At 38.6% G+C, this 26,386-nt stretch overlaps 1 protein-coding gene across 4 annotated transcripts in view; it reads left to right on the top strand.

Annotated features, from left to right (window-relative positions):
* Positions 1 to 26,386, top strand: part of Xrn1 (5'-3' exoribonuclease 1) — a 97,122-nt gene that overhangs the window by 46,978 nt on the left and 23,758 nt on the right. For all 4 annotated transcript variants that reach the window (XM_060385500.1, XM_060385498.1, XM_060385499.1 and 1 more), the window contains exons 22-32: positions 626 to 739; positions 3,280 to 3,378; positions 5,857 to 5,972; positions 6,552 to 6,698; positions 11,728 to 11,817; positions 12,024 to 12,159; positions 12,707 to 12,763; positions 13,039 to 13,171; positions 16,239 to 16,308; positions 17,534 to 17,741; positions 20,207 to 20,302. In XM_060385500.1, coding sequence (XP_060241483.1) covers positions 626 to 739; positions 3,280 to 3,378; positions 5,857 to 5,972; positions 6,552 to 6,698; positions 11,728 to 11,817; positions 12,024 to 12,159; positions 12,707 to 12,763; positions 13,039 to 13,171; positions 16,239 to 16,308; positions 17,534 to 17,741; positions 20,207 to 20,302 — 1,266 coding nt within the window. The remainder of the gene's footprint in view (positions 1 to 625; positions 740 to 3,279; positions 3,379 to 5,856; positions 5,973 to 6,551; positions 6,699 to 11,727; positions 11,818 to 12,023; positions 12,160 to 12,706; positions 12,764 to 13,038; positions 13,172 to 16,238; positions 16,309 to 17,533; positions 17,742 to 20,206; positions 20,303 to 26,386) is intronic.

Below are 26,386 nucleotides of genomic sequence, written 5' to 3'. Positions count from 1 at the left end.
CATCATGGATGCATTGTATCATCACATTATTACATGAAGGGAAAATAAAGTGCAAGACACTTAAAAAAAGAGGCTACATTCACAGTCTTTTACTACTGTTAACTCTCACTGTTATCTAATGTATAAAGTAAACTGTCAGAGATGCAGTATGTAGAAAAAAGTATTTATAGGTTCTGGGACTGACAGTGGTTTCAGACACACATAGTATGGAAGGTGCTCAATCCAACCCTATCCCACGCATAAGTGCTGCTCTGCGAGCTAACCCTGGAATGTGGGGCATAAGCTAGAGTGCAGTAATTAAGAGCACAGATTGCCTGAGGCGCCTTTCTTGCTGTGTGACCTTGAACAAGATTCATCCCCTTTTGTGCCAGTCTTCATAAAATGAGCAGCAAATGTCTGCCACCAGTGGTTGTGAAAGAAGTGAATGAACTAGATAAATATATGAAGCGCATAGGAGAGAACATGGTATAACAAGTTAGTATGTCCTGGATTTGGGTATTATTGTACAGAAGCTCTTCATATTTGACATTTGCAGATAAAACATTTAATCCCATAAGAAAAAATGGTATGACGGGTTTAAGAATACTAGCTGTGATGACTGACTTTTATATTTCATTTTGTATAGGACATCCGAACTTTTGACTCTCGTTTCTCCAATATCAAAACACTGGATGATTTATTTCCTCCCAGAAGTATGGTCTTTATGCTGGGAACTCCGTATTATGGCTGCACTGGAGAAGTTAGTTTTAAATTTTTTATTAACTTTTTTCTTTCTTTGAAGTTAATACAGTTATTAAGTGCAAAATAGAATGTAATGCCAAAAGGGAAACATAAGAAAGAATTCACTTGTGTAACTTAAGAACACAGTATTTAGCTATAGTAGGGAGCAGGTAAATAGGAGGTGGGAAAAAGAATTCAAAATCTGGTGTGTTTTTAATACACTTGCTTATTGGGTTATATATGAAGCCATTAAATTATTTTAAGTAGATTTTAGGTACAGGGTTAATGAATTTTTAAATGTATTGATATTTTTAATAACTACTCACACAGAAAAAAGTGCATATAGATATAGAATAGGAGAAAATAAATCTATGGGGGATAGATTTGAGTTACTGTTAGGGATATCGAAGCAAAAATGCATGTAGGCAGGCACATGTTTGTTTGTGTATGTATGCATATTTTTCTAGCTCTGTCTTTCAAAAGAATAAGAAGCAGATACTCAGGTATCATTTAACACACATAATACCCAAATCTTGACCTCTAAAAACAGCAGACTTTCTCACTAAAGTATCTGATTTTAGGTCCGGAACAGGTAAGACATAAAATGAGCTTGATACATCTGATGCCAGGAAGTAAGAAGTACTCAAAAGAATGAAAGTCAGTGAGCATAGGAAGAAGGTGAAAGGGCCCCTACTGGCCAAATCTTAATAATTTAAATAGCAGAATAATTAAGTAAAGTAACAAGCTAGAAGTTACTGAGGGAAAAACAAGAACTCATCATTGCATAGTAATAATAAAAAGATTAAATGGGAAAGCTTCTATTGTGGATGGAGGCCAGTGGTGAAACACCTACCTTGTATGCACAAGTTTCTAGGTTTGAGCCCTAGACCACGAACATAAAAGTATAGAAAGAACGCTGTCATTGGAAAACCATTTAGCAAATGCAATGGTTGAGTCATCAAAGAATGAGTCAAAAAGGGGTGAATTTCATCTGAAGCAGGTTATTCATGGCTTTAAAACAGTGTCTTGGCTCAGAGGTTAAGAGCCCTGCTTGCTCTTCCAGAACCACATGGTGGCTCACAACCATCTATAGAGAGATCTGCTGCCCTCTTCTGGTGTGCAGGTGTACATGCAGACAGAACATTGTATACATAATAAATAAATCTTAAAAAGAAAAACAGTGTCTTAGCTGGACTATGGTGCTGCACACCTTTAATCTCAACACTCAGTAGGCACAGACAGGCAGATCTCTGAGTTTGAGGCTAGCCTGATCTACAGAGCAAGTTCCAGGACAGCCAGGACTACAGAGTAAAACCCTGTCTCAAAAAAAAAAAAAAAAAAAAAAAAAGGACTGTTTTTTCACAAACTGTTGATTAGTTACAAGGCAAACAAAAACTATAATTGCACAATAAGAAGTTGAGCAACACCCTGACAGTGTGCTCAGTTAGTAACAGTTAGGAATTGATTGGTGCTGTGTACCTCCAGATTTGATGCCCTGTCCTGACAGGTGATTTATAACTTCACTACAAAAAGCAAAATAAGGGGAAGAATGCTGCAGCTTAATGATAGGGTGCCTGCTAAACATGCTAGATTCAAGCTCCACTATTGCACAAGGAGAAAGGCAGAATGAAAAGGGAGGAGCAAATTGCATTCTTCAGAATACTAACATTGTTTTTAAAACACCAGGAAATGATCTGGATTAAAGGATGTTCAATATACAGCTAGGATCTGGGAACAAATAGTGGGCATGACTGTGTCTACAATCTTGGCATTTGGGAGACTGAGCAGGAGGATGAGTTTGAAGCCTGCCTGGGCTTTGTAGCATTTCCCTGCCTCAGTAACAAGAAGACAGACAACTAGGTTCAATATCTGATGCTAGCTTGGAGAAGGAGGAAAGAATTTTGCATAAAACATTATTACATCCGTTGATGAAAATGGAATATAGAAAACAGCTGAGATGAAAATATCAATGTAAATTTATATGCCTAATGATACAGTTTTATAATAAAATATCCTTTTTAAGAATATGCAGTAAAATACTTAGAGGTAAAGGACACGATATCTGTAAGCTAACCTCAGAGCTTTGAGAGGACCTGAGGATTGCATGCTTATAACACCAATATTCGGGGAGGAGAAGCAGGGCCCACCATGTTTGAAACCAGCCTACAAAACGCAGTGAGCCGGCGGCTCACCGGGGGCACACTGGAACCCTGTTCCATGTATGTAAATATGCACATAGCATACAAATGTTGAAGACATGTTCTTACGGAGTTAACAATCAGTGAATCTAGATAATGGTTTTCAAGTATTATTTGCAACATTTCGGTAATTTGAAGTTATCTACAAGTAAGTTAACTTGTGTGTGTGTGTAATTAATATCTACTAAAGCAGATACAAAATGACTTGCAATATTTTAAAATCCTGTTATAAATTATAAGAAATTTTCCATTTTCTAATTTTTTTGTGGTGTTCTATTTTAGAAGAGTAAAATTCAAATAAGGGGAAAAATAAATGAATGTAATGAAAGAGATTAAAACAGTCTGATTACCCCACCCCCAGGTTCAGGATTCAGGTGACGTGATTACAGAAGGTAGGATTCGTGTGGTTTTCAGCATTCCATGTGAACCAAATCTTGATGCTTTAATACAGAACCAGCATGTAAGTACAATAATTGGTATTAACTTTTTTAGTGCTAGGATTTTTTTTCTGCCTCCTTAAAATTAATTTCAGTATTTTAAGAATAAGTATAAGGGCCTAGGGAAATAGTTCACTCAATGAAGCATTTTTAATGAAACATGAGGACCCTAGTTACCCAGGGATAGAAACTGGACTTAGTGGTACATGCTATAGTGCCAGTATTGGAAGACAGGTCTCTGGAGCTGGCTCGTCAGCCCAGCTGAGCCTAATGGATAAATGCCAGGCCTAGTGAGTGGTCCTGCCTCACAAAAGAAAAAACCTAAGTAGATGGCATCTGAGGAATGGTACTAAGTCATCCTCCACACATGCGCTGTGGCATGCATGTGTACTCATAAACATACATATACTGAAAATGTAAGGGAAAAGTGTAAATCTATTCCCAGAAATGTAGGTCTATTTATATCAATCTAGCGTAGCATGTATAAGTACCCAGGTTTAATCTCCAGCATTGAAACAGTATATACAAATATGTAAATCTTTAGCAAAAAAAAAATTGCGGAAATTGCATTATTAATTGGTGTTTATTGTCGTAATCAGGCTTAAGGCATTAAGAATCGTGAGGAGATTTAAAGCAGACCCTGAGGGAACATTAGGTCTAGAAAACAAAAGTGTTCCTACAAATCTTACTACAGCTCTATGTTATACAAAGAATTGAGATGGCATGTTCAGGAGCCGTCAGAGTGTCCCATTGGATGAATGAGCTGGGGCTTTGTTTTAAGGGTCAGTGAAGGGGGAAGAACTTGTGTGAAAAAGAACACACAAAGCGTCCTTTCACTCTCACGTTCTCAACTCCAGTATTTTAGCTTTTTATGTTTTCAAGGTTATTACACGACACTTGTACCTATGACAGCCTTGAAAATAGGACACTTGTCCTTGGACACTAAATGAGTGTAACCTATGTTAATTATTATAACTGAATCTGCCTCTGCACATTTCAAAATGCTTATTATTAATAAAGTGATATTTTTTATAATGAGGAAATACCACTTTCATTCTTTTCATCTGTTTTACAAAGCATACTTACTTTATGTTGTAGTATTACTAAATCTGATGGTATTCTTGTTGAGCAACCCTGTTCTGTGTGTCTGTGTGAGTGTTGACACAGTAGTTTGTGTAGCCTTTAACTCACTGAGTAGCCAAGGATAACTTTGAACTGCTGAGCCTCCTGTTCTCATTTCAGACCAAGTGTTAGGGGCTATGGACATGTGCCACCACATATGTCTCCTGACATCCTCCTGACATATTCCAGCCACCAAGACCAGTTACCCATTTGGGCATCACTGTAGCTACTTATGACCAATAAAATAATGGTGGCTGATTTTATCCCTTACCAATCACAATAAATTGATTTTATGCTGGTAAAAATACTCCTGTATTCATCTATGAGCATGAACTAAGAATGTAAGCTGTTGGGCCTGAGCATGTTGCTCACTTGGTAGGGTTGTTGGCTAGCATACAGGAGGCTCCTTGCTTTCAGTATCCACACTGAATAAACAAGCTTAGTGACCCAAGCCTGTAATCCTAGCACTTAGGAGGTGGGAGCAAGGAGGATCAGAAGTTCAAGATTATCCTCAAACACATATCAAGTTGAAGGCCAACCTGAACTCCAGGAAACAGTCTCAAGTTATTCATATACCTTACAAAGTATTAGACTATGAATAAAAATTAGTCTTTCTATGTGCATTATATAAGGAGTGGACATGAGTGTTAGTGCTAGGTGGAGTACATTTTTTGTTTGCTTCCTGGTTAAAAATTATCCCATCTGATACTTGTTTTTTTTCTTTTTCTTTTTTCTTTTTTTTTTTTTTTTTTTGTCCTGCTACTTGACATTTTTTAATTGAAAATATTTTTTTCATTTTCTATGTATTTATAAATAGAATATTTGTATATGTTTAATTTCACAGAATATATACAATATATTCTGATCACAGTTTCCCCTTCCACTTCTTTGTCTTAATTTTATAATCATTAACTACACAAGTTGAAATTCCATTTATTTGACTGTGACTTCCATATGATAGTAAATATTCATGGAAAAGGTTTCCTACATTCATGTATGAAGGACACTTTTTACTTCCCTTACTTCCAACTGTTTTGATGATGTGCTTATGTTTGACTTCAGTGTAGTAATTTTTGAAACCTTATTTTATTCCATATACTTGTTAACTAGCCCTGCTTAAAATATAAAAATTAGTTTTAGAAAAAGCTTGTGTAAAGAATTTTCTGTTTAGTACTTATAGAATTTATTTATTGAGACAGATTTACAAGCTGCTTCTGACTCCTTCATTCATTCTTGGGAAGGGAAGGAGGGCTTTCAGATCCTTCTGGGTGGGAAGGGTCAGTAGTGTCTTTACTATCTACAGCGCTCAAAGGTAACCACATAGTACTTAATGTAGACATGTGTGTCCGTAATTGACCTCTTTATTTTTATATTTAAAGAAATACTCTATAAAGTACAACCCAGGATATGTGTTGGCCGGTCGCCTTGGAGTGAGTGGATACCTTGTTTCAAGGTTTACAGGAAGTATTTTTATTGGAAGAGGATCTAGGAGAAAGTAAGTTTGTGTTAGGGATATTTGCTTAAAGTGGCAGAAAAATTAAATGATAGAGATTAAATGCTTACTATCTCAGTATTGATTTTCTCCAATTAATGGCTGTGGACTAAGTTGCCCATAAATTCCTCCGGTGTTGGTCCTTTACATGAACAGCATATGTATCAGATGCTTTCAAAGACAGTTTGTATTTTTAGCAGCTAACCTTGAAAAAAGGTATCAGAGGGTGTGTGTGAACCTCAGTAATAGATTTCTGTGAATTTTGTTATTTTCCTTTTTTCTAATTACATAATTTATTTATATGCCTTCTTAACTTGGATTTCAAAACCTGTCCTGTTTTTTAATTACTGCTAATTAGAAGTAACCATGCAAACTAAAATATAAAACAATCAGGTCTAAACTTTTCTAAAACTTGAAAGCAAATGTTGGGTTTGGTGGTATAGCTAAATAGTGTACTGCTTGTCTGGCATGCGCAGGGCTTTGGATTCAGTCCCTAGCACTGTCAAAAAAAAAAAAAGCAGAATTTTTTTTATTTTTGAACACATTATAAAATACCTGTGTGTATGTGTGGTTTAAACTTAGCCCTCATGGAGACCATAAAGCAAACGTGGGTTTAAATCTCAAATTCAACAAGAAGAATGAGGAAGTCCCTGGATATACAAAGAAAGTTGGCAGTGAGTGGATGTACTCGTCAGCAGCGGAACAGCTTCTTGCAGAGTACATAGAGAGGTGAGTGCTTGGCCAGCTCCTCCCCAGCCTCTGCGCCCAGGCCTGCCCTGCTGTCTGCCTGCTCACACCCCCTTTAAGGGAGAGTATGTCCTGAAGGAAATGTTCAGCAATAGCTAGGCACAGTGGCAAACACCTCTAATCCCAGCACAACGGAGGTAAACGCAGAAGGATCAGAACTTGGAGGCCATTCTTGCCTCGGTAGTGCATTTAAGGCCAGCCTGTCTCAAGGAAAAAAAAAAAGTGCAACAACATATTTGCACTAATAATCTTATAGGAAATGTGTTACTCTTGTTTTTAGTAAGCGTTAACTGAGTTGCTTAGGTGTGCAGTAAATATATCCACTTCTGATCTACACCTTAAAGGTCCTTCTGCTATTGTACAGGTTTCTATCCTCCTTGTCGTTGAAGATCCCTGTATTGGTTTCACAGGGCTCTCATAATGAAGTACCACAGGCTAGCAGAGTTCACCAAAATGAACTTAATTATCTCACCATTCTAATGTACAGAATAGTGTCAGATTAGAGTCCCCTAGCTCTCTCTTACCTTCCTATAACTTTATGTGTTACTTGGCTGGTAGGTTGGTCATTCCAGCCCTCCATCTTCAAGTGACGCTCTCCCTCCCCTTGCATCTCCACATAAGCTTTCACCTGTGTCAGTCTGTCTACACTTCTCTTTATAGTGGTACCAGTCATATTGGATTAGGACCCTCTCTAATAGTTGTCTGTATTAGAACCCCGTTTCCAAATAAAGGCATATTCTATATCTTTGTGAATATTATTTTAAATTTGCTATTAGTGTATGTGTGTGCATGCACAAGAGAGTGTACATGCATCCAGCTCTTCATTCTCAGTTCCCTATAGACATGGACATATTTCCTGTCACTGTCGTTTTCACATGATTGTGATAAAGAATCACAGCTAGACCATGTTATGGTTATGATTGCATTTCTTCCCCGCCCACAGTTTTATTTTCACTCCTGTCTTTTTTCATTTGATTATTATCCATACACATATATATTAACTGAGCCATAAACTCTGCCATACAGACCAGGGGATCTGTTGGTACTTCTCTGTCCTAAAGCTTCGGTCTCTGCTTCAGCTGCCACTGATGACTCTGAGCTTGTCGCCTGGCTCTCTATCCAGAGACACTATTGCTACATCCCTGTGCAGATTATTCACTTTCTGGCTCCTTAATCTTTATGTCTCCGTGTTGACAATACATTTAACTCTATTACCCTCCGCCCGTGTGTCTGGAAATACTCTTTTTCCTTTCTCCCACATGTAATTAGCTTGTCTAGGTAGAGAGTCCTAGATTGGATATTCTTTTCACTCAGGATGTTGAAAGCACTGCTGCATTCTTTTCTTGTCTCCTTTATTGGCCCTGACAAATCTTGTGCATTCTGATTTTGTTCTTTGTGTTGTGATGCACTTGTTGTTTTTAAAGATATTCTTGTTTTAGGTTAGTTTATGTGAATGAGTGTTTTGTCTGCATGTCTGCCTATGTACTGCTTGTGGGCCCAGTACCCATGGAGGGCCAGAAAAGGCTATCATATCCCCTGGAACCAGAGTTACAGATGGTGGCGAATCACCATGTGGGTGCTGGGAAATGAACCCTGGGCCTCTACAAAAGCAGCCAGTGCTCTTAACCTCTGACCCATCTCTCCAGCCCTTGTGACGTGTTTTCATTTTCTGGACTCTTTCTGTCTGTTAATTCTGTTGACTGTGGTGATGTGCGCCTTGGAGATCTTTTCTCCATCTCTTCTGTTGTTTAGCCCCCAGAACCTATAACCCTTTAATCCTGAGAGACTGCTTTATAATATTTCTTTAATAATTGATTAAATATTTTTTTATTTTTTTTTCACAGTTTATTCATTATATATCCTGATTGAAGCCCCCTCCCTCAGCTTTCCCTGTTCCCACCCACCCTCCCTCTTCCCCAAATCTTCCTCTAGTCCACTGAAAGGGGGGTTCTCCACTAGTGCCATCTGCCCATAGCTTGTTAAGTCTTATCAGGACTGCCTGGATCCTCTTCCTCTGTGGCCTGACAAGGCTGCATCATCAGGAGCAGGTGATCAGAGAGCAGTCAACTGAGTTCGTGATAGAGGCAACCCCTGCTCCCCTCACTCAGATGGAGACTGAGCTGCCAATTGGCCACATTTAAGCAGGGGATCTAGTTTCTCCCCATGCATGGTCCTCCATTGGTGCATCAGTCTCTGCCGGACCCCTGGGGCTCAGATCTTTTAGTTTTATTGGTCTCCTTGTAGGGCTCCTGTCTCCTCCAATGTCCCTCTATTTCCAACTCTTTCTTCCTCCATAATATTCCCTGCTCTCTGCCCAAAGATTGACCGTGAATCTCAGCATCTGCTTCAATCCCCTGTTGGGTAGATCATGTCAGAGGACCCCTCTATTGGTAGGCTCCTATCCTGTTTCTTCTCTTCCACCACTTCAGGTATCTATCCTGTTTGTCATTCTGAATGAGGTTTAAGCATCTTCCCTAGGGTCCTCCTTGTTGTTTAGCTTCTTTAAGTCTGTAGATGGCTATCCTTTATTATATGGCTAATATCTGCGTATTAGTGGGTATATACCATGCCTGTCTTTCTGTATCGGGGAAATCTCACTTGGGATGATCTCTTCTAGTTCCATCCATTTGCCTGCAGATTTCATGATTTCCTTGTTTTTAATTGCTGAGTAGTATTCTGTTGCGTATCCATTCCTCCACTGAGGGATCTAGATTGTTTCCAGATTCTGGCTATTACAAAGAAAGCCACTATGAACAATAGTTGAGCGGATGTCCTTGTTGAATGGTTGGGCATCTGTTGGGTATATGCCCAGGAATGGTATAGCTGGATCTTGAGGGTAGTGCTAGTCCCAATTTTTCTGAGAGAGCACCAGATTGATTTCCAAAGTGGTTGTATTTGTTTTCTGTTCATACTCTGTGGGACTCCTGGATTGATCCTCTGGTCTCTTCTCATCTTTTTTCCATATTGCCTTACTCTATATACCACATCACATGGTTGTTAGTTCCTGCAGAGACCAGAAGAAAGCATCAGATCCCTTGGAGCTGGAATTACAGGCAGTTGTAAGCCACCTAAATGTCTTTTTTTTTTCTCTCCATTTTCTCCAAATTACTTTTTCTCCTCTATTTGATTTATTGCACCTTTTATATTAGAGGGGTTTTTCTTTCTTTTTTTCCTCCACTTTCTAAGTGCTTCTTGGTTTCTGTATTTAACAAGGATGTGCCAGAAAGCCTATTGGGAATTAAGTGCATTTGGATGGGACTTATCACATAGGATGTTACTATTTCTAAAAATGACCTTCTGATATCATTACCCTGTATGTGTATCATCTCTCTAATTGGCTAATTTTTTTCTAGAAAGTTATCTTGTAGCCTTCTCTTTGCATTATGGATATAAGGAACAAAACCGACTGCTAGTATTCTAGAAATTAACCAGGTAAAATGGGTTTTGTTGCCCTGTGGATTCTGTAATTACTTCCTATCTACTCCAGATCTTTCTTAGGCTGAAGGATCTTTTCCCCTGGGAGTAGTACTGCTGCTAACAGCCCTCCACTTACACGCTCTCTTCTGGAATTGTGTGGAGAAAGATAACTCCCTCTCCTAGAGTCATGGTCCCTTTCTATTGCACAGTGCCTGGTGTAGGAGATACAGAGGCAAAAGTAGCCTGCCTGCCCCAGTCCAGGACAAATCTGAAGGGCTCTCCAAGCTTGAGATTTTTGTGGGATCAGCCGTGAAATTCACTGTGAACAACTCACAGCTCAACATCTTCCTGTTTCCATTGCCCAGTTCTGGTTGGTTTGTTTTTTGTTTTTTGTTTTTTTTTTCCCCACAAGTGTTGATTTCAAAAGTCTCCCCACTGAACTTAAGCATGTTGGTCCCCTTTCGAGAGTCTGCTTCCTAGAGATGCTCTGCTCCTGGAATGCTGTAGAGCAGCTACACATGCTTGAATTCCACATACTGCACAGCCCTGTCCCTCCTTGTGCTGTCCACAACATCTACAGCTCTCTGTCTGTGCAATAACCAAAGCTAGAATATTTCTTTGCCAACCTGTCTAAACACTTCTTTGTTTACCTACTTTTTTAGTTGTACAAGTTTATTGTGCATAACAAAAAAAAAGCAGTTCACAGGTGAGAAATTGAACTGGAAGTAAGAAACTTGCTTTTAGTGCAGCTCATGAAACAATAGGCAAAAGTATTTTAAACTGGTTGTAATTGGCAGCTGTTTTTTTCATCTATTGACTGTTGCTTAGTCTGCATATTCCTGTCTATAATTCAGCTAAGTCTCCTCCACCCAGTGTCTAATTTCTAAAAGTCTGTTCTTAGATCATATGACATTACATGCCCCATTTTTCTCCATTTCTCTTTTTTTGGTCTCTGTCTGTCCAGTTTTTTTTTCCTTCATTGATATTTTAGTGGATTGGGGAAGAACCAAAGATGTGTTTAATCTGCTTGGATGTAACTAAAAGTCTTACATGATTCCTAAAGATATTAATTTTGAAGAATAGAATAAGAAATTTATAAACTGTTTTAGTTTGCTATATTGTGGAATGTTCCAGTTTTGTTACAAAAATTAGAAAATTAACTTTGAAAAACGTCTATGTTTTTCTAGTGTGGTTATCCCAGCACTGAGGAAGCTGGAGCAAGAGGATTAGAAGTTTAAGGTTAACCTGGGTTACATAGAAAGTTCTGTCTCAAAAAAGGAAAAAAAAAATGAACCTATAAATACTATTTTTTATGCATCTACTCATTTTAATCAAAGAAGATCAGTGTCACAATCGGATTTTTTAAATAGTTGAACTGTTTCTTTCTCAGCCGATGGGAATTTTCTTGGAGTTATAGGGATACTGTGGATATGCAGTGTTTCAGTCTCATTCTTTATTAATACTATCCTTTAATAATATAATAATCATCACTAGATTTTACATGTCCCCATTAAAACACAGAATCATTTAATAGGAAATTTATGTGAGGTTAATTGCATATTTTAAAACAATATTTTATTTCTTTATTTACTAGAGCGCCAGAACTGTTTAGTTATATAGCCAAAAACAGCCAAGAGGATGTGTTCTATGAAGATGACATCTGGCCTGGAGAAAATGAGAATGGGTAAGCAAGATTTCTGGTATTTATTAGTACAACTGCAGGCTTCCATTTGAAAGTTTAGCTAATGTTACATTTTATATTATTTCATTTTTGTTTTAATTGCTTAAATCTCATAATACAAAGTTCCCAGAAAGTTTATCAGATTTTTAATATAAACCCTCAGAAAGTTATTATCAGTTTTTTAAAACTTACTGCTATTTCTGTTGTAGTGCTGAGAAAGTTCAAGAAATTATTACTTGGCTAAAAGGACACCCCGTCAGTACTCTGTCTCGTTCTTCCTGTGATTTACACATTCTGGATGCAGCTATTGTTGAAAAAATTGAGGAAGAAGTTGAGAAATGCAAGGTACTAACTTTCAGTAAGCCTGTTTGTTGCTGAGAGCTGAAGTCAAAATGGACAACATGTTAACATTTTTTATGTTTCTGCCAACTAGCGTATGTATGTAATGATCCTGTAGCAATTCCAACAACCATTAGGAAATTAAAACAAATAATGTAAATATACTTTAGTATACCAAAACTGTAAAATTTAAATTTGTTTCTTTGTTATAATTCTAATCTTATAATTCTATTCACATTAGAAAATTCATGGATGAAAAATAATGTTGATTTTTTTTTCTTCCTTACTGTTGTAATTACATTCTTAAAAGACACAGTTCAGAGCTGTGAGGTGGCTCAGGGTGTTAAGGTGCCTGCGTGCACGCCACACACACACACATCTCTTATATTTCTATTCTGCTGTTTCAAAGCAACAAGCTTTTGTAGTTGACTTAATCTATTTTATCCATTCTAAATAAGTGGTATAATAGAAGTGGGTTGGTTATATTGATTTTTTTAAAACTTTAATTTCTCTTAATTTGCTTTTTAATAATGATACTGTTTTTCTTCTTCAGCAAAGAAAGAGTATCAAGAAAGTGCGAGTAACGGTCAAGCCCCATTTGCTGTACAGAGTAAGTGTCTGTAAAGGAGCACACAGTGCTATTCTTGCTTTGCATATATAAAGGAAATTAATTTTTTTCAAGCTGTGCATGGTGGCATGCCTGTAATCCCAACACTCAGGAGACAGAGTCAGAAGACATCTAGGTTGAGGATAGCTGAGGCTATAGAATAAGTTTGCATTCTGCCTGGGTTGCATAGTAAGACCACACTCTAAAAAGAGAACTCAGACATCAAAACAGGAAAGGTTTCAAATGTTCCTTAGAATACACAGCTCTTTTCTATTCAGCCTTTAGAGCAGCAGCATGGAGTTATTCCTGATCGGGATGCTGAGTTCCGTCTCTTTGATCGTGTTGTGAACGTGAGAGAGAACTTCTCAGTGCCAGTTGGCCTTCGAGGCACCATCATTGGAATTAAAGGGGGTAAGACCAGTGCTTGATGTCTTCAGTTGCATTCACATTGTAAAGGAGAATGTAGATTTCAATGTTATTTCTGCATCTAAGCAGAAAATAAGTCAGAAGGCTAAATCCTTTTATGTGTTAGCTGTTTTTACTTTTTTGGTTGTACTTGCCAGAGTAAATTCTCCTGTGTCACATCATTATCTGAGAAGTGATTAAAAGGGGAGGAAGCTGAGAAGAACTGTTGACAACTTGATAGTTGTCACTATCACACTAAAATAAGGCAGGGTCTTAGAGAATATGCTTACATTTTTATGAAACTGAAAGGAAATTTCATCACATCTTAAACTGTCGTCTCTTTCTCATAGTTTTACCTTAATTTGCATTGTAATCTATAGGTTTGAATAAACCTTGTAATCTAGAAATCTCTCAGAATGGACACGATGTTATTTACAGTGAAAAGATTTCAGATAATTGTGCATATTAATTTTACTTTTATGAGTACAACTAGATTATAGCCAGTCATGCTGGTCTACACTGGTAACCACAACACTTGGGAAGCTGAAGTTGGAGGATTACCACAAGTTCAAGACTAACCTGGGATTTATAGAGAATTCCAGGCCAGTATAGGCTACAGAATGAGATTTTATCTGAAAAATTAAAAAATGGGGCTATGGAGATAGTGTATAAGTGCTTGCTACATAAGCATAAGCACCCAAATTCCATTCCAAGGACTCATAAAAACCTGGGTGTCTTAGTGAGGATTTCTGTTGCTGTCATGAAACACCATGACCGAAAGGAAGTAGGAAGGAAGGGTTTATTTGGTTCACATATCCCAAGTGTACTCCATTGAAGGACGCCAAGACAGGAACGCAAACCAGGCAGGACCTGGAGGCAGAAACCATGAAGAAGCTTACTGGCTTGCTCCCCATTTATATGTTGTATATGGGTACATGTGGAGGTCAGAAGACAATTTGTGGCAGTCATTTGATCTCCATCATTTGAGGTTCTAGGGATAGAGCTCAGGTCATCAGGCTTGTTAGCAAGGGCCTTTGACACTGAACCATACCTCAATTGCTCTTTTTAAATAAGCATAATAGTTGAGCAGGTATTTTACCATAGGAAATAGATGCAGGAAAAAAGATACTGCCAAACGCCAGCTAGACTGGCTTAAATGAGTAGGAGGGTTATGGATGCAGCTCAATAGGCTGATTGCTCAGTGAGAATTCAGTGAAGCTCCAGGTTCAATATCTAGGGTCACAGATAACAGTGGTAGGAACAAAAGTGAAAGGTCATCCCTGGCTACAAAGTGAGTCAAAGACAGCCTGCCTACATCAGGCTTTACATCCGCCTTTCTCAGAAGACTAAAGAAAGACAAAAAGAAAGAAAGAAGCGTCCAGGCAGGCGTCAGCAGTGCCATGGAGTGACTAGAACTCTCCCACACTGTCAGTGAGAATGTGAAAACAGTACAGCCACTTTGGAAAGTAGTTCAGTTGGTCCTTTTAAAGGTTTTTTTTTTTTTTTTTTTTGAAGAGGGCTATTTTTATTTTTTGACACATCATAGGCCAGGTTAACCTCAGACTTGTGATCTTTCTCCATTTGCATCCCAAGTTTTGGTATTAGTTTGTGCAATACCATGTCTGGCTTCATATGTTAAGTTTGTTTGTGACATGGCCTTGCTGTGTAGCCAAGACTGTCCTGGAGCTTAATATGTAACCAGACTACCTCAAACTCAAAATCCTCTGCCTCAACCTCCCAGGTGCTAGGATTACAGGTGTTCTAATAAATTATTTTCTTTACTCTGTGTGTGTGTCAGGGCATAAGTGTGTATGTGGAATGGTTCTGTGTGTTCTCACTTGGGTGCCACTGTCGGGAGGCAGGGAGTCCTAGTTGGAGGATAATTTGCAGGAAGCATTCTCTTGTTCTACCATCTGGGTACTGGAGATTGTAAACTCAGGTCATCTCATCAGCCCCTGATAATTTCTTAAAATGTGAACATACACCATCCAGCTAATTCATTCCATTTCTAGATACTGACCCAGGAGAAAATAAGATTGACTTTACACCAAGCCTTATGAGATAACCAAAAGTTAGAAAAGTCCAAATGCTTGCACATAGGTGAATAAATTGTTAGATGCTATGCAATGAGATGCTTCTCAACAATAAAAAAGAAAAATAATAATACATCTAAATGATTGACTCTCAAAATAGTTGTTCTGAAAGAAGCCAGACAAAAAAGAATATAAATGATATAATCTTATTTATATGAAATTTTAGATATATGCACTAGTTTATAATGACAATATTTTAATAGTTTCCTGATTAATGAGGGTGTGCATTATAAAATGATACAGGAGACTTTAGGGATAATTATCTTATTTCTTACTGCTTCTTGCCTGATTACATATGGTAAAAAATATTAAATTATATAGTTTTAATATGTATAACTTATACCAATTTTAATTTAGAAATTTTTAAATGCATTCCCTAACACCTAGTAATTTCACTTGTAGGGAAGGATTCTCCTACATAGAGGACACATTTACATGATAATCATAGTAGCATTTTTATAATTTTTAAAATTATAAATTAAGTATCCATCAACAGAGGAAACAGATAATGATGGTATATTCATGGATAGAATACAAGAAATACTAAGGCATATTGAGGAAACAGGGATGAATCTCATAACTTTGAAACAAACACAAGTGTGTTACAAAAGTATATCCGCTAGGGTAAGTAGATGATAGATATAGATACAGTGATAGATTAATAATGCTTTAGAACTTGCAGAACACTGCCATACATTATTTCAGATATGCTCATAGACAGTAAAATGGTAAAGGAATATATAGGAAATCAAATTGCCAAGGTAAAGGTTGGGGTTGCCTTTTAAGGAATAAGAACATGATGGGTTTCTTAGGCATTTGTGTTGCCTTGGATGACAGTTGTTATGTCATTCTCCATATTTAAAATGGTTTTTTGGTCAACTTTTAAAATAAAACATATGCTTCTGAGCATTCTTAAAAACTTACTGCTGGTTTCTCCTTGTATGGTTTTCCAGTCTGACTCCTTTCTTCATCTTTAACAGCTAGTAGAGAAGCTGATGTACTATTTGAAGTATTATTTGATGAGGAATTTCCTGGAGGCTTAACAATAAGGTTTGTATTTCCAAATAATTGTCCTTTGTGGATAGTCAATTGCAGCCTCTCTCTGAGTTTGTATTACTTGTAAATGTGTTTGTTGTCCACAGTTTGACATCATAGTTACTACTAGTTACTACTGTTAAAATAGTGAGTACCTGTCCTGATTTTTCACTTCAGCCGAGGAGATTCAGCAACTGATCGTAATGTTAATTATTTAATTATATATGATAAGTACCTGAACAGTGGTTAACTGGACATTACGGAAGAATAGAGTGAAAAACACTCAGGAACATGGGCTAGAACATGCCACAAAGAACGTTTCTGGTTAAATGACTTTAGGAATAGAACTGGCTGAGCTCAGTGACATGTAAGTCTTTATCGTGTACTGTAGTGGATTTGGGTGCTTAGCCAGGGTGTAGTGTTGTGAGGAGTGAAGGGCAATATAGTAATAGAGTCAGGAAATTTGACTCTGACGGGGAAAAGCAATAATTAGAACTTCTCAAGTTTAAAACAGTAAGAGTTTTGAGTTGCTTTAGAAGATTTATTTATCAGTTATATAGTGTTCTGCCTGCATGTACACCTCTATGCCAGAAGAGGGCACCAGGTTTCATTATAAATGGTGTAAGCCACTGTGTGGTTGGTGAAAATTGAACCCAGGACCTTTGAAAGAACATCTAAGTGTACTAGTTTCAGTTTTGAAATGTTGCCAAGGCTGGCTTTGAACACCTGATACTCCTCTCAGCCTCTCCGATACTGTGATTAGAGGCATGCACAGTGGCCAGGCCTGGCTTGGTTTTTTGTTTTCTCTTTTTCTCCCACTCCTGGTTACAGGCTCTGATGGAAACCTGTGTGAAAGGTTATCTGCATGCATATTCACTTTTAGATGCAGAATGCAAACACTGTAGTAAGTGTAGTTCTCATGAAAATACTTGTTTTGTAACAACCTGGAACTCAGGAAAGAACTCTACTATTTCAGTGTCCTCATATAAAAACGTGGTATTATGAATAAGGAAGAGGTATTAGAGTTGAGAACATTGACAAAGACTTATTTTCCTTTTTTTCAAGTGCAGGGATCTAACCCTGAATTAATTTCCAATTTCTTTCTCCCCCACTCCCATTTTTAAGGAAAGGTCATACTCGGTAGCACAGACTGGCCTACGCTGAACTCCTGATCTCTTTCTATCCCTGCCTCTCAACTGGTAGCATGGAAGCCACCACTAACATAACTTCTTAACTGTAGGTGCTCACCTGGTAGGGGATACCGACTGCCAACAAGTGCCTTGGTGAACCTTTCTCATGGGAGTCGGTCTGAAACTGGAAATCAGAAGTTGACAGCCATTGTGAAACCACAACCAGCTGTGAATTACTCTAGTGCAAATTTGTCAGTTTCATCTGGGCATTTGGGAGACCTCAACCATTCTCCTCAGTCACTTTTTGTTCCTACTCAAGTAAGTTTCTCAGTCTTTATTTCTTCCCACTCTTCCTGCAAGTCAGAAATCATAGAGAACTCCTAAGTGAAAACCTAATTTGACTTTAGTTTTCTTTTTTGATTTAAAAACAAAAAACGCAAAGCGTGATGTAAAGACACAGACCTTTTTTTGTTTGTTTGTTTGTTTGTTTGTTTGTTTGAGTTTTGGTTTTCTAGACAGGGTTTCTCTGTGTAGCCCAGGCTGTCCTGGAACTTATTATGTACATCAGCCTGGCGTGAAATTCATAAATCAGCCTTCTCTGCCTCCCCCGAGTGCTGGGATTAAAGACATGCACCACCTCTGCCCAGCTAGATATACACTCCTTTAATCCCAGCACTTGGAAGGATGAAGCAGGATGCTATCCTGGACCACTCATGCTTTGTTCATTGCCAGCTACATACTGGTGTCCTATATCAAAAAGACAAACAAAGGTACTATTAATAGTATTCTACCAGTGTCATAAAATTACAGTTACATTCAGGTGTGGTGGTGCACACCTTTGATCCCAGCACTCAGGAGGCACAAGCAGGCAGATCTCTGTGAATTCGAGGCCAGCCTGGTTGACAAAGTGAGTCCAGGACAGCCAAGGCTACACAGAAAAACCCTGTCTCAAAAAACAAAATTACAGTTATAGCGAAGAAGAAATATATGTATTTAAATAACAAGCTCGAGAATATTCTTTTTTTTAATATATCTATTTTCTAATCAGTACTTGTTTTAGATAGGGTTTCTATTGCTGTGATAAAACACCATGACCAAAAGCAACTTGGGAAGGAAAGTTTATTTCAGCACACACTTCCACATCTCAGTCCATCATGGAGGGAGTCAGGACAGGAACTCAGAGAGGGCTGGAACAGGAGCTTATCCAGAGTTCACAGAGGAGTGCTGCTTACTGGCTTGCTCAGTGTGCTTTCTTAGCGCATTCTGAACTACCAGCCCAAGGCTAGTGCCCACAGGGAGCTGGGTCCTCCACATGAATCATCAGTCGGGAAAACACCGCAGACTTGCCTCCGGGTTTGAAAGTCCCTCTTCCCAGTGACTCCAGTTTGTGTCATAGTGACATAAAACTGACTAGCACACCACCTAAATTTCTTAATATACTCTAAATGTCCTATGATACCTCTTATGAGTGACAATAAATTTGAGTCATAAATGGGGAGAGGATTATGTCATATTCATCAAAAACAAGTTTCAAGCTTGGATGTGGTGGCACACACCTAAAATTCTACAACTTAGGAGCTGGAGGCAGGAGGCTGAGAAGTTTGAGGCCATCTTCCACTACATGAGATTGAGGCCCTCCTATGCAAACCTAACAAGGTTCAAGTTTCAAATTCTTGCCATGCATTTCGTGATTGTGTTCTTCATCCTTCTGAGCATAAAAACTGTGTTAGTGCCTGTAAGACACTAACACAATTTTTAATTTTTAATTTCATAGTTCCAAGTTTTAGGCCTAGTCATATTTTTAACACATGTATCATTTATCATTGCAAAATTGATATGTTTATTGTAGAAAAGTTTAAAAAAATAGGTAAATGTTAAATGTGAATGCGTAAATGTTAACAAAACAAACACAAGCAAAATTCTCTCCAGTTGCACAAGTAACCACAATGAAGTTTTTCATTGTTTGTTCTGAACAGGGTCTCACTCTGTAGCCGTGGCTGGCCTGGAACTCATTTTGTAGGCTAGACCAAGCTAAACTTAGAGAGCTCTGTCTGCTTCTGCTTCTACTGCCTAAGTGCAGGCCTAAAGTCAACAGTACTGCTAGGGGCCCAGTGTTGTGTTTTGGTACATGTTTTTCCTAGCTGTAATCTGGATGACACCATTTATCTACAGTAGCTGGTTTTTTAATTTATTAGGTTATTTCTAAGTAAGATAGAGAGTTTTGTTTGTTTGTTTTTAGGCAAGTTCTCACTTGGTAGCTATCCTGGGCTGGAGCTCTTGTTCTTGTTGCGGCCTGCAAACACCAGGATTCTAGGTGTTTATCACCAGGCCACCAAAGGAGGTTTCTAAATAAAGTGTTTAGGTCTGAGTTTGACTGATTTAATAGGTTAGCACATTAGAAAATAGAAAATAAATCTGTTGGTGGGGATATGTTTTAATCATCCTTTGAAAGGGAAATTTAAGACAGAGTCTCACATAAGTCCAGGTTGGCTTCAGACCTGTTACATAGCTGAGGCTGACCTCAAACTCATGACCTTTCTACCTCTAATAATTATCATCTTTAGAGTGTGGTTGTCTTGGATTTAAATACTTTTTGATAAAACCACTTAGAACCATGTATTTATGAAGACTAGTTACATTCCAGTGCAGTGTTTTGGGAATTAATACATTCAGCAGGGGGACTGAGACATTCAAAAGTGACAGTTAAGTAGTCTCTTTATCACTCAATAATTTTAATAAACAGTTATTTTAATACCATATTTCATAATTTTTTTATTTACTAGGTACCTACAAAAGGTGATGACGAATTCTGCAACATTTGGCAATCTCTACAGGGATCTGGAAAAATTCAACATTTTCAGCCGACGGTACAAGAGAAGGTTAGCATTCTTTGTTTGATGGACAGTTAGTTTAAAGAAGTGTTTTTCTTTTCATTTGCAGTGTTATTTTTCTCTCCAAATTTCATGACAGTTTCAATCATGAATTTTCACAATTCCTTTTAGACATACAATAAATTTCAACCAGTAAGTGGGAACATAACTTGTCTTTGAAATCAGTTTTGTCATAATTTTTATTTTTTATTTTTATTATTTTTTTCCACAAAATTGAAGTGATTACATTTTGAATTTAACAAAGGCCTTAGTGGCATTCATTACTTTTTTCCTTTCTTGGATATACAATGCTGATAGAGGGTTTTCCTAAATATAAGCAGACATTTACATAGAGTAATAAGTCTGGGATGGCAGGCAAGGACACAAAGCCTCCTTATCCTGCAGGAATTTAGCCCTTCAACACAGGTCAGAGGAGGCAGTGGGAACTGGCTTGGTTGGCAAAGTGCTTGCTGTGAAAGCATGAGGACCTGAGTTCAATCCTCAGCAACTGCCTTAGAAAGCCAGGTGCAGTACAGCTGTAACTGCTGTAATCCCAGAGCTGCAGAGCCAGATACGGGGCTATCCCTGGGGCTTGGCGGTCAGCCAGGCCAGCTGAATCAGCGAACTCAGCTTCAGCAGAAAACTGTCAAAAAATCAGGGGTGGGCAGTCCACCGAGTGTACACTTGCACATGGGCCAGTGCGCAGTCATGTATGTCTTTGCATGCATGAGCACAAAAGAATGGCGCCCACCATTCCTGGTGTCCCAACACTCAAGATGAAGAGGCAATGGAATCGGTTACATAGGGAGTTTGAGGTCAGCCTAGGCTACTCTAAAACCTGTCTCAAAGAAATACAAAATAAAAAAATTCACTAGCCTGAGAAAATTGCTCAGTGTAGTGGTTTGAATAAGAGTGGCGTCACACACCTGTAACCCTAGCACTCAGGGAGGCAGAGGCAGGCCAGTTGCTGTGAGTTCGAGGATAGCCTGGTCCACAAAGTGAGTCTAAGACAGTCAAGCATACACACAGAGAACCCTGTCTCCAAAAAACGAAAGAACAACAACAAAAAAGGAATGGCCCCATAGGTTCATGTATTTGAATGAGTCACCAGGAATTCAAACTACCTGATGGGATTGGAAGGATTGGGAAGATGTGGCCTTATTGAAGGAACTGTGTCACTGGGGATGAAGTTTTCAGACGCCCACACCTGGCCCAGTGTTTTTGTTTCTCTGTGTGTGTGTGTGTGTGTGTCTGTCTGTCTCTGTCTCTGTCTGTGGATGAGGGTGTAGCTCTCAGCCACCGCTCCAGTTCCCTGCATGCTGCCATGCTCCCCACCGTGATGACAGTAGACTAAACTTCTGGAACTGTAGGCAAGCCCCACAGCAAACACTCTTAAAATCGGTGCCTTGGTCATGTTGTCTCCTCGCAGCGGTGGAGCAGTGACTAAGACAGTCAGGAAAGTGCTTGTCATGTAACCTGAGTTCATCCTCCAGCACTTGCAAATGCCAGCCCTGGTGGCACAGGCCTGTAATACCAGCACAGGAGACCTAAAACAGACACATCCATGGAGCTCACTGATGAGCCAGCCTAACCTTTGGGGTAGGCCAAGTCCCAATCACACCCTGTCTCAAAAACAAGTTGGGCAGCATCTGAGAAGGATTAAAACCCTACCTTGACTTGTAGTACGTACACACACATGCACATACATAAAAATAAACAATAAAAAAATGACTTCAAAAAATAAAAATAATTTCAGTGTGTGGTTATGCTCACTTTTTATCTCAGCACTTGGGAAGCAGAGGTAGATGTATCTTTGTGAATTCAAGGCCAGCCTGGTCTACATATCAAGTTCCAGGTCAGCCAGAGCTACATAGTAAGACCATGTCTAAGTAATAACAATAACCTTAAAGATTATCTAAGAGGGCTGGAGAGATGGCTCAGAGGTTAAGAGCACTGGCTGCTCTTCCAGAGGTCCTGAGTTCAACTCCCAGCAACCATGTGAGATGGCTCATAACCATCTATAGTGAGATCTGGTGCCCTCTTCTGGCGTGCAGGCAGAACCCTATATACATAAAAAATAAGTAAATCTTTAAAAACATGAAAACTAAAAATTAATTTTTAAAAAGATTAAGCTAACTCAGTGGGTAAATATACATGCTACAAAAATTTATCACCAGAGTTCAATTCCAACTTCAACAAGTTGTCCACCGGCATCCGTACACATGCCATGGCAAACATGCACATAGGTGCACTCAAACAAATACAAATAAAGAAAATTTTGTAATTTAATGCCTGTTGACTAAGGAAGCTGGAACTAAGGATTTTGATCAGGAATAAAGTGCATACCTACCTAGCATATATGAGGACCTACGTTTAATCTCCAGCACCAAAAAGCTTAGAATGGACCATAGATTTTAGCATCTACAAAGCAGTTTGATTAAGAGCAGTTTCACCACCAATAGGACTGAAAGACTTGAGTGGGTTTAAGAGAGAAAAGAAAGGGACTGCAGAACAGGCTCAGTGGTTAAGAACATGCTGCTCATGATCCATGCGGCAAACATTTATACACCTACAGATTGATAATACTAATATTTTTTAAAAGAGAAAGAAGAATTTGAAAGTGACAAATAACTTTTACAGGCATTTTTAAATTCTTCATCCCTGTCTTTACCTCCCAAGTGTTGGGATTATGAGTCTGCACCACTATACTAGCTCAAAAGAATTTTGCTCTAAAAGGAAGCTTTACCAAGGTGTTCACAGTAGCACATACTTATATTCCCAGCTACTCTCTGATGCTCAGAAGACTAAGACAAAAGAATCGCTTATGCAGGAGTTCAAGGCCTTCTTACATAACAGCAAGACCTTGCTTCATAAAATGAATTAGTGGGTGGTTAGGGAGTGGACATTGTCCTGATTCTTGCATGCACCTTCTTTATTAAGTCTTGATTTTCCAACATTTCACTAGGAAACTATTTCACTGACTGAACAACTTTTCCCTTTTGCCTTACGCCTGACTAATGACTGACTGTTACCTGTCTGTTAAGTATAATTAATCTCCGGTTCTGACCTCTCGATCAAGTATTTAATCCAGTTTTGCTGGTCTGTAAAGAAAGCATATATGTAGACACTGCACTGTCACATCAACCTCAGGGTGTCCCAAAATCAACCCCCAGCTTCTCCTGTTCTTGTTTCTGCGCCATCACCGCCCATTCATACAATCTAAAAAGCTTGGAATGAAGAACTTTTGTGTCTCCAGATCTAGCTGAGTCCCTGTCTATCCTCTTATGTCCACACTGGCTTTCCGAGTGCTGCTTTGGTATTCTGTCACAACTAAAAAAATTAAAATTAAAAAAAAATTAGTTGCAATCTTTCTGTTATCTTTTTGTAACTAGATCCTAAATCACTGAACTTCTCAGTTCCCACACTTAGATCTTGTATTTTCTTTTCAGGCCTAACCTAACCTCTTTTCAATATTCTCCCATATGTTATCTCTTTTACTTGGAGTTCTTTGTGTATAATATTTCTTAATCTTTCTTAATGACCCTTTCACCTGTATTGACCTCAAGGCATAATTGGGAAAAGTATCTTCTGAGTTGAAGCCTAATTATGCCTGTAGCAGTATATTGTAGTAACCTCAAGCTCTGGAATGCAAGTTTCCTGTCAAAAGTTACACAAATAATGTTCTCTGGACTGCTGTGACCACACATATAAAATGAAGGCAATCAAGACTGCTGACATCTTTGCCAGCCCTAAAAATGTGTTGCCCTAATACTTTTAAATGTATAGGGCTTCCTGCTCAGTACCATTGGATTCCAGCCTGACTCCTCCCACTCTTAAGGTCTGTTGTAATCTGTAACTGATACGGAAGATAGGGTGGGAGCTATTAAATAACTAGCCAAAAACAATAGCATAGAAATTTTGAAAGTATATCCTGGCCTGTGACTTCATTGCCAGGCACCTGACCATGTGGTGTGACAGTCCTTGTGGGGCCATTCAAGATAAAACAGTCCCTTCCTAGATGTGTGGAAAGATCTGTGATACATGGACAAGACCCTAAGAAAAACTCAGGGTAACTAAAACATGAGGACAGACACTGACTCTTGAGCCTGCCCTCTGTGTCTTGAGAGTACACTGGTGCTTTGCTCTGACAAACCTGTTGCTATTGTTGTTGTTGAGTCTCTTCTTGTCTTTCTTTGAGTTCTTTCTCTAAGACAAGAAACCTCTGAGAACTCTTGGTCCAAAAATGTAACCATGCTAGTTCACATAAAATATGTCCACTTAGAATATGTGTTCTTCCTTTACTGCTAAATGGACTGCTCTTCCCTTGAGACTCAAGGGATATATTATTTCATAATCTGAAAGTAATATTTGTTATCAGATACAACTTATTTCAGCAGAACACAGCCATGTTTTGTCTCTCCTGTACATTCCAAGAATTGTAAGCTACCTAAATCAACACTTTTAAATTTATAAAGTATTAATATTAAGAAGCTAAGCTTGGTCAGGGTTGGTGGCTCATGTCTTTAATCCCAGCAGTCAGGAGGCAGAGGCAAGTGGATCTCTGAGTTGAAGATCAGCTGGTTTACAGAACAAGTTCCGGGACAGCCAGGGACCCTGTTGCCTATGTCGGGCAGTTCACAACCACCTGTAACTCCAGCACATGCCATGTGCACATGTGCACATGCACACATAAATAATAAGTTAGGTTTTTTTTATGACCCAAAGAATGATTCAAAACTACAGTATTTGCCTTCCATTTAGAATTATATATCTGTTTTTTGAAGTACATTAAACTTGAATTTTGGAGTTTGAGCTCAAATATCAATAATTCTTCAATGAAATTATTACTTTTATTTATATGTGAAACAAAATAAAAAAATATGTCATCATTATTATGATGGTAGCATTACTATACTCAAACTGAGACAATGGAAGCAAAATACATTTAACATGCCTGGCAGTAGTAGACACACAGTATTTATTCATGCCTGTCTATTGATCCTTATGCTCTAATTCACTTCGTTAGCCCCTGAACCCTTCAGAAAGTACTGCTCTTCCCAAAAGCGCTATCAGCCATCTTGCCATGATGGTAGAATTGCATGCCATGTGACTGTCAAAGAATGAAGAGCCCTGGCTGTTTCTGTGCATGTGAGCTCACTGGGTTTTTCCCCAACTCCATCCTATATCACAAGCATTTAGAAACAAACTCAGTGTTGGCTTAGGACATGATGTTCCTTTATGCCCAATGTGAATTTGTGTGTGCCCAGAATTGAAGATAAACAGGACTTGCCAAGAGCACAAAGATGAAAATTACGTTGTATTAAAGTTCTCCAGCCTCTGCTTTTACTTCCTCAGCAGATTCAACCATAACAAGTTGTTTCTGTTTGCCCTCTAGCTTTCTTTTCCTTTCAAAAAAAAACAAAAGATCTTAAGATTGGGGAGTTGGCTCAGTTAGAAAAGTGCTGGGATATGAATTTGGATCCCCAGAACCCAATTAAAAGCCAGGCATAATGTCTCATGTCTGTAGCCACAGCCCTGGTGAGGTGGGTTTTCTGGCCAGAAGTCTAGATGAAATGGTGAACTCTACATTCAGTGAAGGACCTTGATAAAAAATTAGGTGGAGAAGAATTTAAGGAAGGGATGCAGACGTTGATGTAAAAGCACATACATTCACACACACACACACATGCACACACAGAGAAGAAAAATTATAAAATACTTATGTGAAACTTAGCCATGTCATTTTCCTATTGTGCCTATTTATAAACTGTGTGTGTGTTTGTGTGTTTGTGCGTGTGTGTGTGTTTTCTATTCACTTTGTAGACCAGGCTGGTCTTGAACTCAGAGATCCACCTGCATCTGCCTCCCAGAGTGCTGGGATTACAGGTGTGCATTACCACGCCCAGCTTACAAACTGTCTTAATTACTGTGAGTATATGATCAGTCTTGCTGGAAAGTTGTGCTTCGTTTAGAAGTATGAACATTAATTTTACCAGGCCCGGTGGCGCACGCCTCTAACTCCAGCTGGTCTACAAAGTGAGTCCAGGTCAGCCAAGGCTACACAGAGAAACCCTATCTCAAAAAAAAGAAGAA

Source organism: Meriones unguiculatus, chromosome 6 (genome assembly GCF_030254825.1).
Source record: "Meriones unguiculatus strain TT.TT164.6M chromosome 6, Bangor_MerUng_6.1, whole genome shotgun sequence".
Taxonomy (NCBI): Eukaryota; Metazoa; Chordata; class Mammalia; order Rodentia; family Muridae; genus Meriones; species Meriones unguiculatus.
Note: the sequence above shows the minus strand (reverse complement) of the source record. Positions and strands in the feature narration are given on the sequence as shown.